The sequence below is a fragment of the Labrus mixtus genome, chromosome 19 (assembly GCF_963584025.1).
Source record: "Labrus mixtus chromosome 19, fLabMix1.1, whole genome shotgun sequence".
In the NCBI taxonomy this organism is placed as follows: domain Eukaryota; kingdom Metazoa; phylum Chordata; class Actinopteri; order Labriformes; family Labridae; genus Labrus; species Labrus mixtus.
Genome location: NC_083630.1, coordinates 4050001 through 4070000, shown reverse-complemented (window position 1 = coordinate 4070000; position 20000 = coordinate 4050001). Strand labels below are relative to the sequence as shown.

General features: G+C 41.4%; 1 protein-coding gene and 5 non-coding genes across 10 annotated transcripts in view; 5 read left to right on the top strand and 1 right to left on the bottom strand.

Annotated features, from left to right (window-relative positions):
* LOC132994061 (partitioning defective 3 homolog) overlaps window positions 1–19595 on the bottom strand; it is a 378183-nt gene extending 358588 nt beyond the window's left edge. For 4 of the 5 annotated variants that reach the window (XM_061064159.1, XM_061064160.1, XM_061064158.1 and 1 more), the window contains exon 1: window positions 19100–19595. In XM_061064159.1, the coding sequence (XP_060920142.1) occupies window positions 19100–19219 (120 nt within the window). In that variant the 5' untranslated portion in view covers window positions 19220–19595. The remainder of the gene's footprint in view (window positions 1–19099) is intronic. The other variant, XM_061064157.1, reaches the window with a different exon arrangement.
* trnaw-cca (transfer RNA tryptophan (anticodon CCA)) lies at window positions 8678–8749 on the top strand. Its single transcript has one exon. It is a non-coding gene; the product is annotated as a tRNA-Trp (tRNA).
* Window positions 9236–9307, top strand: trnaw-cca (transfer RNA tryptophan (anticodon CCA)). The gene has a single exon. It is a non-coding gene; the product is annotated as a tRNA-Trp (tRNA).
* On the top strand, window positions 10372–10443 carry trnaw-cca (transfer RNA tryptophan (anticodon CCA)). Its single transcript has one exon. It is a non-coding gene; the product is annotated as a tRNA-Trp (tRNA).
* On the top strand, window positions 15774–15845 carry trnaw-cca (transfer RNA tryptophan (anticodon CCA)). The gene has a single exon. It is a non-coding gene; the product is annotated as a tRNA-Trp (tRNA).
* On the top strand, window positions 16749–16820 carry trnaw-cca (transfer RNA tryptophan (anticodon CCA)). The gene has a single exon. It is a non-coding gene; the product is annotated as a tRNA-Trp (tRNA).
* Window positions 19596–20000: the final 405 nt, after the last annotated feature.

Below are 20000 nucleotides of genomic sequence, written 5' to 3'. Positions count from 1 at the left end.
TCCCTTAGTCTGCACTGAATGGCCCAATTTCATGGTCCAAGCAACAACTAATCATACCACAACATGTTCTGTGACCAGAAAAAACAAAATGTCTGGGCAGGAAATTACTGTGCACAGATACATCAGGAACTTTACATATTTATCAGTGAAAGTCTCCGGGGCAAAATCTCTAAACCAGATAAACAGAATTTACAAGAACAACGTCATATAACGCTGAAAATGAAAACGGTAGAGTAATCCAGTGCTCTCGTAAAATCACAGCTTAGTGCTACAGGATGATCCTCCAGTGGGGGGGGGGGTCTTCTCTTGGCCTTAAGACCAGCACTAAATCCACAGAGGAAAGGGTGTGCCAGCAGTATTCAGTTTTTTTCATATCATGATAGACGAGTCATTGGATTGTTTTTAAAGAATGTGCCTAAAGGGAGAGGAAGCTAATGCTCTTTGTCTAGCTCTCGATGAAAATAAAATCAACATCATCAATCAAACAACATAAAAGCACGTCGCCACGATGCATATTTTCTGTCCGAGCACCAAAGCAGACAGAAGTCACATTTTGCCCTTTCTTTCGAAGCCTTCCTTGCAGCACAGCAGCGTCAGCGTCGTCTTCTTTCCTGCTGTGGTATCCATAAGACGAACAACAAACCGTTCACTGTGTTGTTGCTCTCCTTGGTGCATGTCAGTTCAAACCAAGGCATCCCAGCCGACATGAAAAAACACTGAGTCATCTTTGAATTTTTTTTTTTTCTTTTCATAAAGAACTAAGTAGCCTTGGGCTGCGATCGCATATTTGTCTTTGTTGAAGAGCGATGAAGAAGTAGTTCATGTCCTGAAAAGACCATGCAGGACAAAGCTGCAGCCAAGGTCAAGAAGCAGTACTCTGTTACAGTAACAACCAGGGGGGGCGTCGAGTGAGGGGACTTCATGGGGGCTCAAGATTTTGTGCTACACCTAAAATACCAAGCAAGGAATGGAAACCGCAAACAACAGCTCTGTGCAAGTCAGGAGAATCTCAGGCTGACGCTGGCTCAGACTGTGGCTGTTCAATAAGAAGTGTCAGTTATTCCATTTAACAACAACAAACTCCTTCATCAGCCTGCATGGTTTGATATCCTGACAAATGTGTGAAAACAACTAAGTAGAGGATGTAAGAGCTGCCCAGCTCCATAAAATCTTGTGTAGCTGGGCAGGAGCGCCAAAATGTCTAATCATTATCCAACTTGTCTCACTTTAAGGGCAGAGTCAGAAGCCTTTTCCTATTAAAATAGAATATAGACTAATACAAAGGTAAAATGCACACCCATAACAAAAAACATGGAGAGAGTTATCTTGTAAACATCCTGACACCCTTTGTCAGCCAAAGAACATCGGAGTACACAGTAATGTAGCTAAAAAGTCAAAAGTGTAGACTTTCCTAAACGATCATTCATCAGAGTTAAGCCACACTCTCTGAACTCAGACTACCTCTGAATATTTCCACAACAGAAACTCTAAAGTCCTGAGAGCAGACAACAATGAACTCCCGGCAAGGGAAGTCCTAACTTTGATTTGAAATACTTTAAGCTCCAGAGCACAAAACCTGCCGAACCCTTTTTCTCTCCAACGTTCATTAACTTCACAAAGAGAAGAATCCACTTAAGCAAACTTTTTTTTCCTCTTCAAACTGCTCTGCTTGGTTCAAAATAAATCTGTCCAAATGACTGCAATATCCCACGGTGCAGCCGACGTCTAAGCCCTTCAAACATCAAGGATTTATTCTTCTCCTGTCGGCCTCAGCATGCCATTTCCATTTCACAGCTCTGTCTGGATGTTTCAGAGGGTCTCTGGGTGGGCCGATGTTTGAAAAACAAAACAGACAAACAACTTGAAGAAGAAAAATAACAGAGCTCTGTGTTGTATGAGAAGTGCAAAATCAGATATTTAAACAAAAATTCTACACTGAATTTTACTAGAGATGCAACGATTGTGAAAATCAGAGCCGATTCCTATACACGTGTTTTTGTACATTCTTTGTGTCGTTTGTTTTTTATAATGAGCGGAGTGACTGGATGTAGTTTAATTGTTGTTACTAGTCCCTCCACTTGAAATGTCGCTGATCCTTCCCAGAGACGGTTTAAGACTCCCACACCGCCGCGATTTTCTTTCATGGGAACGAATCAGAGTTTGTCCAACAGGTGACTTCTTCTGCCTGATAAAAAAAGAAAAATCTCTGAATCTGTTGTAAGGTAAAAATTATGCAACAAAACTGATTCACAGCAGTTACTGACATTGGTGCATACCCGTGAGCCTTTGTTTGTTAACAGGGCTGATACTGATGTTAACACATTGGTTCATCCTAAATTGCAATTAATAAACAATCGGATTAATAATTATGACAATGTGATGTTTATTTTCTGTACACTTATGACAGGTCTGTTAGCGGTTGTGTTTGACAGACAGGAAGGAGAGATTATTTAGTCATTTGGCAGAAGGAAATGAAAAAATGCCCTCGCTAAATGAATAAAATATGATTTAATTTGACAACATAATAGATTCCAGACCAGCAGAGAACACTTTATGAAAACGGTTACAGCTGATCGTTAGATGTGCGGCTCAAAGCGACGCCAGTCACCTCGGTGCGTTAATCAGGCTGAAGTGCATCCAGGGAGCGGCTGTATCAACAGCATGAAAAATGAAGCTCGCATTGGAAATGAATTCTGAATAATGGATGCTGAAAAAGTCCTGAAGCCAAAGCCAGTTTAAAATTAAAAATGTGCTTTACCTAGATTGTGAAACACAACGATGGCTTCAGTAAAGAGGCATGAGGCTGTAGCTACTGTCAGACAACCAGTTTTGATATGTCATAAATAATAAGAAGTGTTTCCTGCAAGAAATACACCAACAAGCCAGCTACCAAAAGGGGGGGAGGGATCTCTAGATCCAACAGCAGAGATGCAGGATGATGCAGGATGATTTTGATCAATTGGTTTTCTACAATGGTCGTTAAGGTGGAGGGTGCCTGTTCTTAAGGCGGCTGCCTCGATTATGAAGCGCTGCAGGAAACACTGACAATAGTATATAAGTTGTTATTGTGTTGCATTATTCAGTTTCATCTGCTACGATATACAGACTGTAAGTGTTTCAATAAAAGCTCCATGCATCCTCCAACAGTACACGAACATGTTTATTTACTGGAGCGTTGGAAAGAAAGGACTGTGTGTGACGCCCGAGTGTTGAAAGGCCCAGAATGCATTAGTGGGATCAAAAGCGCTGACAGACAAAGCCACAGGGACACTTTGATGTCGTGTCTGAAAGTTTTCCAAATCTTACATGCTTCAATCAAATGAGTCCGATGTTTACAAAACAAATAATAAACCTCCATATAAATCAATTAGCAATTCATAATTGCAAATGCATTTTCCCATACAGTGTGTTTGCAGAGTGTCGTGGTGCCAGAGGGTCATTACTCAACCTCTGTTTCTACATCAAAACATAATGAGTGTTATTGAGAGGCATACAGATGTTATACTGATGTTCGTTAAAGCTTACAAGGAACATCTCTACTCCTGTTTGAACAGGACTGCTGTTACCTGAGGAAGTCTGTGAACTTGTGACATGTCCATAATCTGTGAAGTGAAAGTTTCATCACACACTCATGTTTTGTTGTTTAAGATTTAGCCAGCGTTTTACACTGGTGATTTAAATGTATTCAAATGTTTCAGGAAGAACACGTTTCATGAAAAGAGATCCTTTTTTATGTTTCCTCATGAGGCGGAAAGCACGGCGATAACACCACTGAGAGAGAGGTCAAAGGCAGTCCAATGAAAGCAGGTCAATGGAGATAAATATCTGTCAAAGCAGAATCTACATTAGCTCATCTGTAAACATATTCTCTTCCTCAGGTCGGTTTCTCCCGATGGTCAACTCGGCGTTCGTTTTCATTGTGGGTTTTAATTACATTCACTGCAGCATAACAAAGTTATTAAGACATTTTGTGTCAGCGAACTAAGCAGCTAGCCTGCTAGCAAAACTATTCCTTCGCATACAGCCCAGAGGGGCGGGACACATCGCCATGGTAACAGCAATCAGAGACGTGGCTGTGACACTCTATGAGCGTGGGCAGTAGGGCTGGTTAAAAAAAATTGATTCATCAATGCATTGCAATTATTATTAGTGGGTAGTGTAGTTCCAATATCAAGAATAAACCATGTTTTTCTTAAAACAAGGTTGATATTGTAACCCACTCCTGCACATCTTCCTAGGTTCAGGAGGAGCTAGGTCATGAGCATAATAACCATAACCACACACACGGATGGTTTAAGGAACAGCAGCTCTGTTTACTGGAAACATGTACCAGTAAATAAGCTATTTACATTAAGTGTATACATACATGGAAATAACAAACTGGGAACTTCTTTGTTTGTCATGTCCTTTTAGATTGAGTCAAAGTCAACTGTGAATCGGGTTCATACAGAGGTCAGCTCTGCTTTAAGTCAGAGTTTGGTCAGAGTTGGATATGTCAGAGTGCACTTTACGTTTGTGTGTTTGAGCTAGTACCAATCTGGGTGAAGGGCACAATCCTACCACATGCAGATCGTTCATCCGACTGGTTTCACTGGATACGTCGAGCTGTATGGCTCGCTGAATCTTCTCCACCTTGTGTTCTCACTCAACAAAAAGACCTGACCTGCATTTACAGACGTGCTTATGGTCCTTTATTCTGATCATGTTAATATTTTTTTATATTTTTATATAAGGTTTCTCTAAGGTTTGTCTCATCTGTTGCACAACAATATAACAGATCATAATAACATTGAAGAAAATTACTCTCTAGTTCAGAATCAAGTATCTCAACATTAGAATTGTTTGTTGTACTCGCTAGTTTAACAATATTTACATTGTGCAAATATCAGGAATGAATTTTGTATTAAACTGTTTAAGTTTAACCAGTAGTCAAGTAACAATAAACACAAACCTTAGGACATAAAACCTTGCTGAAAGCATTAATGTATTTTTCTGAAGAAAATAATCTGTTTACTAGTTAAGTGAACAATAATGTTGTAAAATGTCTTTAACAGAAATAATAAACCAAATTCCTTAGTTAATTATTTCTCAGTAATTCAAAAACACCTCTAGCAACATGAGGAGTAAAAAGCTTTAAAACTCCACACTAAAAGAAACTCCCGTTTTTTACTCTCTTAGTAAAATTATGTTTGTTTGTTTTTTTACCACAAAATGATATCATGAGCATGAATTATGTTTACTTTTCTGAATTAGATAATCACAAAATCACATTAAAACGTTTGAATGACTTTGCACAGCAATAACTTTGCTGCTAGCAGGCAGCAAAAACTATCTAAACGAACTGAGAGCTAGCGTAACGAGACACGTGGAGTGCAGCTTTTTAAGATGACGCACACACGTCACACAGTTTCATGGCTTCTGCAGGAACTCTTATCACTCCCAACTGATGAATTATGAACTTTTAATCTTTATAGCTTAGTTCTGCTGTTTATCAACTTCTCAAACTTAACGTAGTGACGATCTCTTGCTCACATTGACGTCCTGCTCACATCGCGGACTTTTGCGTCACTGCACATCAATCTTCACTGTAAAACTGCTGTTAATTTTAGTCGTACACAACTGCAAAAATAAAATAATTGACTTAGTAATCACAGCTAGAGTGTATTACATAAAATAAACAAAACATTAACTTGTGAATTAAGCCAATAATTATGTTGTTTATGACTCTTTCAATAATTATTTTTAACCTGTTTTTACCAGCATGGTTACAATATCATACCAACAGGAGCATTAACCATCATTTCACATTCAGGTAGCTCGTGGTCAGTCTACGTTGGATAGTTATGACATTATGGCTAATTATTAAATCCGCTATGGAGAAAATGAACAGGGTTTTAACTTCTGGAACCAAACGATGATGAGCTACATTGCAGCGTTACTTTTGTTCTGACAATATTGGATGATTTTGTTTTTTTTATCATTTCTCTGAACTTTTTTTTTGTCCCTCATCATCAAAGTTGTTTTCATCCATCTTGCTTTTCATTTAACCTTTTCAAGGTGTCACAGTTATTTGGACATATAAAGCCCCTAAATTAAGAGTAATTTAGGAATTAAAGCAGCATCAAAGAAGTGTTGTTGCAACAGGAAGGGATCTTTGTAGAACATCTGTACCTTCACTCATCCATACATGATGAGAAAATAACCTTACAGGTGCTCCCTCTGAAAGACGTTAATTCAGGGGTCTTCTTCTTAATCCTTGGACAAACAGACCATGCCTGTGCACCAATAACTGTCTGTTCTGTTGCTGCAGTCCTGCCAGCAGAAATAAGCTGTTGACAAAACAGTGGATCACACCCAAGAGAGCCCGGCGTGGCCTGCATGTCGAAACACCGCAAACCACATATTTGGCCTTTGCTACAACTTGCTCACAGTTGGATCCAGCTGGAGGCAAGAGTTGTCATCTCACGGAGATATGGGAAGAGAAAAACAAGGGGAAACAACTGGATGCACTTTAGAAAGCTACTGTACTCAAAACAACACTAAACGTGCTTTGATTTGGGTTTCATCCAAAGCATGACCAAGTAGTAAAACAACACTGAAATCTATGTATCTTTAAAGCTCATGTCCAAACCATTGCTGTCGGGTTGGTAATGGAGACCACTTGACTCGGTTGACTCTGTGGTCAGCTTTGACTTCAGCTCGTTCCATCAGCCAGTGAAACAGCCAGCCAGTCGAGCGAGTCAAATGATCCATCAAACATTGTCCCACCGCTCATACGTTGGAGTTTTAGTTTTGCAACCAGGCGAGCAGCTCTGAGGGCAGAAATGATCTCTGTGGTCGAGTAAGTTTCTTATATGCAGAGTCAAAAAGGTCACCCTTCTTCTAGTGCTGCAGAAAGGATTGAGAATCATCAAGTCTGTGTGTGCATTTATTCATACTCTGTAGCAGCTCTGCCTCTGAGAAACGATTGTGTAACTCTAACTGGAATCTATAAAACTGAGGGTGAAGTTTCTATCTTCGCAGAGTCAGATTTAGGAGCTTCTCCCGAATGAAAAGTGGAGCTACAGCAGACTAGGCCATCACTGAATGGACAAAATGAGTGCTTGTGTGCATTTTAACAGTAGAAAAATGGAGCCTCTTTGTAAGACGTGTAAAGCATCAACACAGGAAGCTGTCAAAGCAGAATTTACTGTTAAAACATGTTGGGAAGGTCAAAAGTGCTTTTCTATCTTAGCAGCGTTAGCTAACACAATATTTCCCTTTTCTTTTTTAATTGAGCAGCTCGTCACCTTTCTTACAATTTTCCATTTTCCCAAATCCAAACACAAGTTATTCAGTCCATATTTGATCGATCTAACGGCAAACAGCAGTCAAACCTTGTGTTAATCTTGCAGAGGGTGTTTTGACAGAGCAGGGCAAAGTCGATTTATACTTTCTCAAACTCTCCACCGACAGCCATCAAACCTGCAGCAACTTGCCAGGTGAAAAATGAAAAAGATAAAATCTCCATGTATGTAAAAGAGAAGAAGCCAAAAGAAAAATAATTTAAGACAGGGTATAATTAATGACCCTCCTCTAATGAGCTTCAGCTTCTCTGAAACCAAACTCTGCAGGGAGGTTTTCTTCTGCCATATTCTTCCTTGTTTCTGTTGATTCCAGAGAAACAAATTCCCCATCTGACTCCCAAACATGGCCTTTGGCTGCCACGTCAGGTCAACAGAAATACATGAAAGGAGCTTAATGCTAACCTTGCCCGGAGCAGACTTATTATCTTCTCATGACTAATCTGAGATAACAAACAGGAGAAGTATCTAGAGAGGGGTGAGCAAAGGAAGTGAGGTCGAGACAGAGACTTTTAAGTGTTACAATCACACTCCAGATCAGAACAATTGGGTGTAAAATTACAAAGGAATCGTTATTAAAAGCCTTGCACATCATCAGTACATCATTAAGTTATGTTGTCCTGCACACATTCTTCCCTAAAGGGGATGACTCCTTTATTTGTCTTTAATCCCATGAATACACAGATTACCTTGTAACTTAAAAAACGTGTTTGACTCAAGGTCAGAACTCTGCACCAAACATGTCAGGGTAAAAATATGAGGCACTGATATACATGGCATGTTTTGGGGAGCTCTGAGACTTATTTACACTGATTGAAGAGGAGGATAAAATGTGACTTTTAAATCCTAAAAAGGCACTTTAAAGGTGCACAATGTAGATTTGGTAGTGAAATTTGAAAGTTGGAGAATTGAAACAATTCTATGCTTTATTTTCAAAACTTAATACACAAACTTTACTCAAAGAAGAAAATGGCCCCCTGAACACTGTTTGGAGCTTAAAAGCTACCAGAAGAGTAGCCCCCCCACCATAATGTCTTGCCTAGAATTTTATCTTCAAACAGTGTTACTGGGACAAAATCTTCCTCTGAGGACAGTTTGTGTATAGAATTATGAACATATATCACATAATCTGTACACTTCTCCAACTTTCACATTTCTTTACCAAAACTCCATAGTGCACCTTTAACATATTTTTTAAACACCTGAAACGATATGATGATAATTTGACGACATTATACGCGTAGGCTTGTATTTATTACACAGTCTGCCAATATCATAGCATGGTAGTGACCCAAGGGCATTATCGAAGTTGAAATTCTGATTACAAAGTAAGAGACCTTGTGGCGCAACGGTAGCGTGTCTGACTCCAGATCAGAAGGTTGCGTGTTCAAATCACGTCAGGGTCAGTGGTTTTCATGGCAAAGATACTGTGAAAGTAAGATCTTCAGGTTATATGAGATCATCCATGTTTGTGTGCTTCCCTGATTCATTCAAGGCTATGTGCATTACTTTAAACTTGTATGTCCATATTTATAGTGTAGAGGAAACCCATATGTCTGTCTACAGTATGGAGCATGAATTACAGTAACAGTGGGTTTACATAAAAAATAAAAGTAGTGCATGAAAACAGGTCAATTGTAAGAGTCAATACATCGACACACAAACAACAATGGATTGTCTCCTACAAGTTTGTGTTATAATTTGAAAAAGTCATTTTAAATTCTATTCCAGATTTAATCTGACGATGAAGCCCTGAGTTTAAGTGATGGAGAGAGGAATCAGCTCTGATATTAACAGCATGATTTATCCTGGATAGTCTCCTGATGTCATGGAAATGACTTAGAGACAGATTCACAGTCTTTTCATGTGACATTGGTCAAAATCAGATATGAGACCTTGTGGCGTAACGGTAGCGCATCTGACTCCAGATCAGAAGGTTGCGTGTTCAAATCACGTCGGGGTCAAAGGTTTTCAAAGCTGCAAATGTACAATTTACCTAAAACTCTGCAAATATGAATATGTGATTCAGATTAGACGATCCACATTGTCTGAACTTGTGTGTCCATGGTGGAGATCTGAAGCTCTCTATATGAAGAGAACTTCAGATTGTGTGTGACAGAGCGACATGAGTTGGCAGCGGGTTTAAAGTTCTCTGTAAAAATATGAACGTCAAGATCACGCCCAACTGGGAGGAGACCCCGGGGTAGACCCAGAGTTCGCGGGAGGGATTATATATCCTGTATAGCCTGGGAACGCCTCGGAATCCCCCAGGAGGATCTGGAAAACGTTGCTGGGGAGAGGGACGTCTGGGTTGACTTTCTGAGCATGCTGCCGCCGCGACCAGACCTCGGACAAGCAGTAGGGAATGGATGGAGGGTCAAAACATGAACACACAAAAACGGAGGGTCTTGTACAAGTTTTTGTACTTCACTTATTTTCTGGATCGTCTCCTGATGTCATGGGAATGACTTCAGGGCAGGTTCACAGTTTATTTGTTGTAACCTTTTCAGAATGAGACCTGGTGGCGCAAAGGTAGGGCATTTGACTCCAGATCACAAGGTTGTGTGTTCAAATCACATCAAGGACAAGGGTTTTCATGGCAGAATGTGTATAAATTGCAGTAAAAAAAACTCTGTCAAAGTGTATTTGATTGAACTATCAACCTTGGGATCCACCCTGTAACACTTGCTGTATTACAGTATAATCCTATTTCTATGGTGTCGATATTAAGCTGCATACGTAAACTGAAATCTGAACTGTCTTAGAAAGAGCTGCATGGATTTTCATTTGGTGAATGTAAGTATTTGGGATAAAAACCAAACAGTAGAGTGATTACAAACACTGAAAGGTTTGACAAATAATACTAACAGTAAAAGCCATATTTGACAGATGAGGTTCCTAAACCTTTTAAGTAATGGAGAAAGTAATTTCTACCAACTATGAAATCCCAATCACAGAATATTCTCCCATCGACTTCTTTTTCCTGGACAGTGTCCTAATCTTACGGGAGTTTAAAACACTGGGAAAGGACCTCGTGGCGCAACGGTAGCGCGTCTGACTCCAGATCAGAAGGTTGCGTGTTCAAATCACGTCGGGGTCAAATTTTTACACACATTCTTAAAAAAAGGTAATCAATTATGGTTTCATCGTGTCCAATAATGCTGAAAAGGTCCATCAAATACAAACCTCAAAATCACCACAGCCAAACAAAGACTGCTTTGGGATATCTCATCCTGTATTATATCACAACACATTTTCCCCCTCTTGAATACACGGTGGCATCAGTGCATTTCTGAGGCCCTTTCTGCTATCTCTAAGGTCTCACATTCCTGAGGAGAAGCCTTACAGCACTAACGCATGTCTAAGTTATGCAAGATCAAGTGCAGTGCATTGCTCCTATTGTCCTGCTCCTAACGGCCCGGGCTAATGATTAGCTAGATTATCTGAGCCACTGGGTTAAGATAACAAAGCACAGTCCCTCCCAAGCATCACAGGGTTTTTTGGATGTGGTGGGAAACACAAGCTTTGCAGCTTTAAAGCTCATGTTGCATATTTATCAGCATGGTCAAACTGAGCTATGTCTGAAGGAGATACTCACATGCCTACATAGAAAACGAGTCCTTGCTTGTAATGGTACACACCCACATATTCCAAATGTTCAACCAAAACTGTTAATAAAAAAAAATAATAATAATTTCTGTTATTTAGCTTCAAGGGTAGAGGTTATAAAAAAATCACAAAAAGCAGGATTGTTTTCTAAAATCAAATCAGCACTGAGAACAGGAACTGACCTTCTCCCTGAATAACCAAATACTAAATATATGTCACGCCAAGGTTTGGCATGTCCATGGAATATTCAGACTTTGGGAGGTATTATTGTAGCAATGGGCCTGCATTTGCATTTCTGTGTTTAGCAGCTCCTGCCATAAATTCACCCGGCTTTATCTGAAACACCCAAAAAGATCTGTCACAAGTCTTTGCATGTATGCATGTGCACACTCCCTACCATGTGCATACCATATATCAGCACCTGTGTGTGTGTGTGTGTGTGTACACCTGAGAGGTATGCTAGCCCCAGAGTCATCTCAGCTTGACCCTGAAGTGAAACGCTGTTTGGTAAAGATAAGGGACTGCTTGTGGGGTCATTGTCCTCTGTGCTGTCCACGTGGGTGTGGAAGCTCGACAGACATTCATTTAGTCGGTCAGAGAGTCAGGTTAGACAGAAACACTCTTCAATTCTTTATAATAGTGGCCTACATGAAAAGCCACACCAACGTAGACCAGTCTGTAGTTCAGTCCTTTGTAATGCGACACCTTTCTTTAGCTGTGGTTCTCTGAAATTATTTTATATATTTTATAGTTTTTGGATGGTAGACAATATAACACAGCATTGAGCCAGTAAACAGCTGAACTTCCTCTGCAGCCTTCAGCTATTTAGAATTTTAAGAACTAAGTACAACGTCTCTACACTTCCTATATATAATAAGGTGATAAAATACAGGGGCAGGTCCATGTTAAGAATGCTTTTTAGTGTTTTGTGAGACTCGAACCAGACAGGTTTTATCACTGGGCGCTCCCAGAAAATGTGCCAGTGGTTGGCTTCCCTGAAATCCACAAGGCCTCCAATATTTAGTATCCCCTTCTCTAAAATGTGCTTTCTGCATTATGACAAAAAAAAAAACAATACAACACTTCCAACCAAATATTCTTTCACTCGATATTGAAAGATTTCCATTTTCCCCATTTTTTCTTTAATATATTCTGTTGTGTGTATTTGGGTTTTGTTTTACATTGAATGTGTTTTATCCTAACTGATCCTAACTTTCATCAGATATATATATATATATACATATATATATATACAGTAAACCCTGTCTCCTCCCAGATGGACGTGACCTGAAGACCTCCAAAGGCAGGCGACCAGAAGGCATCCTAATCCGATTCCTGAACCACCTCAACTTCTCCGAGCTCACTCAGGCTGTCTAAGCGCCTCGCCCATCTCTCTAAGGCTGAGCCCGGCAACCCTTTGGAGGAAACTCACTTTGGCCGCTTGTATCCTTAATCTCAATCTTTCTATCGGTCACAACCCAAAGGTCACGACCACAGGTGAGGGTTGGAAAAATGTTGCCTTTCAGCTCAGCCTCCACATCTCCATGATGGTCCGCCATTACTGCTGACGCTGCCCCAATCAGTCCCTCAATGCTCATTGGTTACTGTTTATTTCCACACAATGTGCGCTTGAGCTGAGCGTCAATAACAAGCCTTGTGTCATCATGCAGCTACATATCAGACTGTACTGTATGTTTTTCTACACTGACTGAACTATACTTATATTGACGTCGTTCTGTACACTGGTACTTAACAACTAGTCTGCTTCTCTCTTTACTGTCATGGTTATAAACCACAATAATCATGCTGTTACAAGGCTACAAGTGAAATGACAGGCTGGTGTGCACTGTGCAATCTCTTTCATTCTTTTATTACCTAAAGATTTTTCTCACTGCTTGACAAACCTGTAGTCTTTTCTCAAATTAAAAAAAGCACGTATAACCGGTTTGAGTAAATCACTGTCTGAGACAGCAGAAAGACGGTGAAGGAGTGCGGTGCAGGCCAGGGGTTCTGCACATCTTCTGTGGACGCTTGGTCAAAATTCAACTCGTGACTTTTGAGAAGCCGAGGGGGTGTGTGATGTTTAACTCAAAAGACTTGCAGGCAACAATTCCCCTGGAAGGAGTTTCACACGAAAGCAAGGAAGCTGCTCACTCGGCTGGAAGACGACGCTTGTGTCGACCAGCCGGAGAAGAAAGGAGGAAAGAAAAGAGGAAAGAGAAAGATGAAGGTGCAAGAAAGGAGGACAGACAAAAGGCAGGAAACTGGACAAGCACGAGGTGAACGAGCGGGAGGGGGGAGGTTATCGAGTTTCTCCTCATGGTGGAGATAAATTCTGCTGCTTGACCACAGCTGAACCCTGGATCTACTCTTAACATCATTCACATCACATCCCATCATCCTACAGGGCCTACACAGCTCAGCCTTTACAATCCACTCACATAATAATCCCCCAATTATCTTCCACTACACTGATATTCCTCCTCACATACAGCAGCTCCTCTCTGTTACATAAGCAGAGAGTCGCTGAGTGTAGTGAGCTAATGAGCTCTGACAACCTTTCCACTTCCACTTCCCACTCTCTCTCTCTCTCTCTCTTTCTTTGTGGTGTTTTTCTGTTCGCCTGCTCTGCCTGTTTGGTTCTTACCTGAGGATTGAAAGGACTAGTCATACTTTTGGTCGAGGCTGATGACTCCCAGAGCAGACGTGAAGGTGTTTGAAGTTAAACTATTGACAGTATTTTAGTTGTAAAATAAGCACCTAAATCTTCCTAAATAACAGCCTTTTAGTTCCTTCTTTGAAGACGTCGAGAGATAAACAGATACCGCAAATATGTGTTTTGCCAGGTGGGTTTTTCTTTCACTTTTCTGACAAAAACATAAATTTGCTCCTTCAGACTGCGTCACAAACAGATGCTAACTTGTCTGACTTTGCCCTGCAGCAGTGAAGTGTCTCCTCTGAGTCCTCTGACTTTGCAGAAGGATCAGTTTCCCCACATTGTGTAACAGAAAGAAGTTACTTGTGATTTTGGAATTAAATAAGTTTGTCAGGTTTTATTTTATTTGTGTTGTCTCAGGAAGATTAGTGTTTTACAACTCCAGTTTTTGTTAGATTTTATGTCACTGATTTCATCAGCACTCACAGGCCCCTACTGCTTCATGATGCCTCACCTTTGTTTTTGTAACTTTTACTTCTTTGTAAAGAAAAACAACTTTAAATCATCAAAAACACCTGATTTTATGTTGCTTCCTGCTTAAATGGCGTCATCGTGTTTTCAGTTCACTGGTAAGTTCTTCTCCACTACTGTGATGAAAATGTGAAAGCATCGAACTTCAGGAAGCATCGATATCAACTGAAGGCGTCAGTGTAATCCAGGCCGAAACATGTGGAGATTATTAAGTAATACATTACTTTTAACAAATGTACTGTATGACTTTAATTCAAAGTGATTACTTGATTATTTCCCCAGTCACTGTTAAAGTTAATCAACTCTGTGTAGTGATTGCTGAGTCATGTTTCTGTCGTTGCTATAGTAAATCCTCACGTCATGGACTTTTCCTTCAGACATCCTGGAGCCTGCAGACGTCTGTTCGTCACATGCTGCAGAAATTTGGGACTGTGTTTTTGATGAACAGTATTGTCGCCTACGGATATCTGCATGCGCGTATTTCAACAACCTGACTTGCTGTGAAAATGTTTGCAGGGCTGCATTGGTGGAATTTCAAGAGGGAAAACGGCAATTATGGGCTTAGAGTTTAAGCCTGCATTTATCGAGGGAAACTATGGTAACGTAGGAGACCAGAGATGCAGCTCTGCAAAGAGTCAGAGAGAAATTAAGCATCCAGTCGGTGAATCTCTGAACACTTTTCTGCCTTTGACAGCAGACACTAGAGTGTAAGATGATGAGTAAACTTCCCAGTCACGTCCATGTGGTGTTCTGTATGCCGACAGAAGAGCCACAAAATAACCTCTTCATGACATGACTGAAGTGTGGTGAACACTCAGTGATTACTTGACCGACCAAGTGCTAAAGACAGCAGGCTTGGCAACAGGAAGGCAGGATGTGAAGTTTACCCTTCATGACTGTGCACACTGTGGACCAGATCGAGTTAATGGTGCTTGAGTGGGCGATTGATGTGTACTTCCTGGTCCCCAAAGAGACTGTAACAAATACTCAAGAGTCCCCAGAGGAGATGGGGTAGACGGGCTCAGCTTGTGCCTCTGTGCGGATTCAGAGAGGAGCAGGTCTCAGTTTATAGATCAGCAAAATATCAGCCAGTTAAAGTAAAAAAGGCTGCATGAGCAAAAAACGAATCACAGAAATTAATTTGTTACAAACTCTTGCAACCCAAGATGGTTCATGTATAATTAAGAGGAGGATCAAAAGTGAGTCAGACAGAGCGCAGGCGGAGGCGAGCTCAGCTGTAAGTATAGAGGAGGAAGGAGAAGAGGAGGACATGAGGTTGATGTTGAACACTTCTCAGCTCTCAGAGTGCTCCTCATATCCAATCACTTTATCTCCACAATCATCAACAATAATTCACTTTTGTGAACGGTACAAATTGATTAACGTAGATGTTCTCTATTTTGTCGGTCCACTTGTTCCCAATTTACATAAAGATGTTCCGAGCGATCCAAAAGTTGCCACCATGATGAACTTTCAACAAGCGCAGAAATGTGGCAATGCTTATTCATCCTCTCGTCTTAACATGATCACTTCCTGCTCAACATACTAATGTAGACTTAAAAAATGACAAAACCTCAAAGCTTCAGTCCACAAACCAATGGGTGGAAGCAAAACCCTAAAGTTGAAGCATACCAGACCTTGTGGCGCAACGGTAGCGCGTCTGACTCCAGATCAGAAGGTTGCGTGTTCAAATCACGTCAGGGTCAAAGGTTTTATAAGGCCATGTGTACAAAATGCTAAGAATAACAAAATGAGGTGACAGTGATTAGTATTCACTCTATGCTCTCAGGTTGTCATCCAGATTGGCTGTATATTTGAGGTTTTCTACCTTACTTAAAAGCACACAGAGAGTCGTAATAAATCAATGACCTGAGATTTTAGCTACAAAGGTAACGTTGTCGTTCCTTGGTTTAGACCAAAACGAATCAAACTGCCTGTACAGAGTCATTCTTAGAGAGCACGATAGGCTGCATTCAGCAAGGCCTTTTGGCTATTTCAATGTTTCAGCACAACCGATTGTAGCATGACACCCATACCCCAAAAAAAATATGAATGAAGAGAACCAGGACTTGTGTTTTTGACAAACTCTTCAGTTGCAGAATCTGCCTCTTCAAAGTTGGGTCCTCTGAGCTGTTCCAGACGCCCATCTCACTTTCCTTTGTGTCTCTTTTCTTCATGCTTGAGCATCACTCAAACATCTGGGTCATATCTTAAAAATCACTTGTGTACAGGCCTAAATGTTAGGTTGCGCACCTTGTACAGAAGCTATAGTCCTGCAAGCGGCCGGCCTTGTTTCAAGTCCGACCTGTGGTTCCTTTCCCGCATGTCAGTCCCCACTCTCTCTCCTGATTTCCTACTCTATCCACAGTCCTGTCGAAATAAAGGAAAAGGCCCAAAATAAATCATGTTTTGAACACTTTTATAAACAGTGTAGCAAATCAAACCTGACAAACTTAAATGGCCCCTGACCCCTACAGTGAAAGATTCCTTGAGGAGTATTTTAGGGCCATGGTTTGGAGTCAACTTGCTCAAAGTGGTTCAATAACTTTAAAACTGCAGTTTGCAGCTTATGGGATTCAATATAGTGGTTGATCAACAACACCATATGAGACCTCGTGGCGCAATGGTAGCGCGTCTGACTCCAGATCAGAAGGTTGCGTGTTCAAATCACGTCGAGGTCAAAAGGTTTTCAAGGCTATAAGTGTACAGATGTTGGGATATCCCAGTGATGCAGAGGTGGAGAAAAAGAGACTCCACATGGATGTATGTTGTTTCCAAGAAAACATTTACTTGAATTAAAAAAATGTAGCTGCATTGGAAATGTGAATACAGACTGGACAGAGAATTTAAATAAAACTCTTTTTAACTTCTTGGTTCTGACAAAATATAACAAACTACAGGTACATATAGTCACAGCACATGGAGCTGTTTTTTGTAAGTAATTCAGCCCTCTTGTGGGCGGGGAATCTTGTCATTTGCTGTCAAGATGATGTTTCCTGCCATAACCTGCACTAAGATATAAGGAGTGACAGTGCTGTGAACAGGGTATCCATCCACTTCTGTATGTGTTATTTGAAATAACTTGCATGGGAACATCCCTAAAATGAACCAATTATCCTGTATACATAACTGTCTGACATCTCACTGCTCTTAGCTGTGATGCCTTTTGTCCGTTATTGATGGCAGTGAGCTGCAGCCCTCCTCACTTAGCTTACACCTTTAACAGAGGGATTCTCAAGAATGCTAAAAACCTTTGGTACTTTTAAACTAAGCATTGACACAACACAGTGTTGCTCCTGACTGCAGAAATAATTACACATTTCAGATGACTTATATGTGATCACATCTTCCTGCAGTCCAAAAGGTCCTGGCTGGCTGTGAGATCCAGTAGTCAGTGTTGATCCAGCGCCAAGTGTTCTCGACAAGGGGGGGAGTCTACACTTCTACATTTACAGAGCCACTGCAGAGATCAATGGACCAGTCGCCTCCTTTCTGCTGAAGCATGGAAAACCAGTAAGCACTGGTAAACAGAGGAGAGAATGTGTGTGTGTGTGTGTGTGTGTGTGTGTGTGTGTGTGTGTGTGTGTGCATGTGTGTGCATGTGTGTGTATCTCAGGAGGAAGTGCTGTTCAAGAATGAGTGTTAATGTTGACCCAGTCGTCTCTGTTTACCTTCAGTGGTAAAAAAAAAAAAAAAAAAAAAAACTACTACTGAGGTGCAGCAGAGAATATTCAGCTTTTTCAGGAAGCTGAAGGTATTCCAAGAAGCTATTTGACTACAGGTAAAGTTTATTTAGTCTTAATCTTTCTGCAGGCCCTTCCCTCTAAAACACAGAAGATTGTAGGTTTCCAAAGCTAAGCCACATAAAGGAAATAACTTGGCAAAACCCAGCGTGTGCTCTCTGAGGTATTCCCGACCATTCAAGAAAAAAGTGCAGCATCAACGTGACTCAGACGGTGATACCACCATGCACTGGCACACAGGAGGAAGTGCTGTTTCTTACCATGGAAACGGCACCAAAGTAGAATTCATTCTTCAGTCATTTAATGGGCCTTAGAGCACAGCCACTTTCAACCCACAAAGGGAAAAGCAATCATTGTCCTGGCCTGGTTGGGCCGCATTCACATTTGGCACAGAGGTTTCACACAGTCATGTGTTCCGTCATTTATTACATGGGACTTGGATGAACTTAAAAACGTTGGTGAAGACGTAGCTGCAAAAGTGCAATGAGTGAGCGCAGGGCAGGAGTCCCCCATCAAAAGACAGAGTACACGTTTTTATTGGCTTTTATTGATACTGCTGCATGTTGTGATCCAGAATCATAAACAATGATTAAAGCATTGAAAGTGCAACTAAAGAATGAGTAAAAGTCCAACTTGGGCTTGTAATGTAGAAGCAGCAGCCTGTTAATGCCGCCTATGTTTAATGTTTTTTACTGTGTCATGTTAAACTGCAGTGTTGGCACTGCAGTTTAACACACACACACACACACACACACACACAGACTCACAGAGCGGGTTAGTGTGTCCTCATTTATCCTCATTGCTCCACACACTCACTGGAGAAACATTGGGCACTTTTCTGTAGATACAACACAAATAGAGTTTGTTGTATATCTTACTTTTCTCAGGACAATCTAAGACAAAATTGCTTCGACATCTTTCCAGACCACTTGTGGTGGAAGTGGACAACTAAATTGCTCAAAGCAATCACCCTTAAGGAACTCCTTTCCCCTGAGCCCACTCCATCAGAAGCCCCAACTGCAGGACCCCTCTGACCCCTCTGGTTCTCGGGGCAGCTCCCGGCTCTCCTGTGCCCGACTCTCTGCTCCGTCTCAGCCCGGGAGGAGCGCCATGTTAAGGCAGGCAGCACGGTGCAGCTGCTCCAGAGCGACACGTTGTAAAAGCGGTCTCACACACACACACACACACACACACACACCTTGGCAGGGCCGGCTTACCTTTGCAATCGCCTTCCGGTACCTCATGGCCGCCTGTTCGATCAGGTCCTGCACTCTTAAATTCCCATCTCCACACGGAACGACCACCCGGGTCCTCCCGAAACACACCGTCACTTTCATTTCTCTTGCGCAGCGTTAATCCCAGTGAGGTAAAAGCCGCGTAAAAAGCGCAATAACCATCCCGGGTGTGTGAAGCTTTAACAAAACTAAATCCACTTTTGTTCTGAAGAAGTCGAAGAGTAGTTTGGGTTCTTTCGTCCCGCGTCCTCAGAGAGACTCCCAGCCTGAGATCCAGCGGCGGGGCTGGGTGGCGTCCTCCCTGTGAGCACTGTTCACTCACACAACACACACACACACACACACACACACACACACTCACTCACACAACACACAAACTTCCCAAGTGAAGGCTCCTCCAGCGCGAGCGCACAACTGGACTGACAGAGCGCGCGCCCACATGTCAGAGCAGGCAGCAGGAATGTTTCACACAGACACACACACACACCGACCAGTACAGAGCAGGTTATGTCTGAGGGAAAACCAATCAAAGCCACTTTACTTCTCTTCGTTTTCTTATCATGAGGAGTTGCGTAACACCTGGATTCACAATGTTTTTACAGAGTTTAGTCCTCCTCTACACCAGCAGGATGTCATGGAAAAGTTTATAATACTACGCTTCTCATTGGATTGAAGTTTTTCTCACGTTTATATGTTGCTTTGTGGGAACTAAACCGTAAATCAAATCTTTATTCTCATGATCTTTTTTTTATGCTTAAATGATATCCTGATTTTGTTTCTTCCAGGAGATGATCAAAACAAACCTGGCAGCAGGTTACCATGTTGTGCACTTCAAACAAAGAGGGTCAGACACCTGGAGGAGGAGCTTTTTATGCCAAATTTG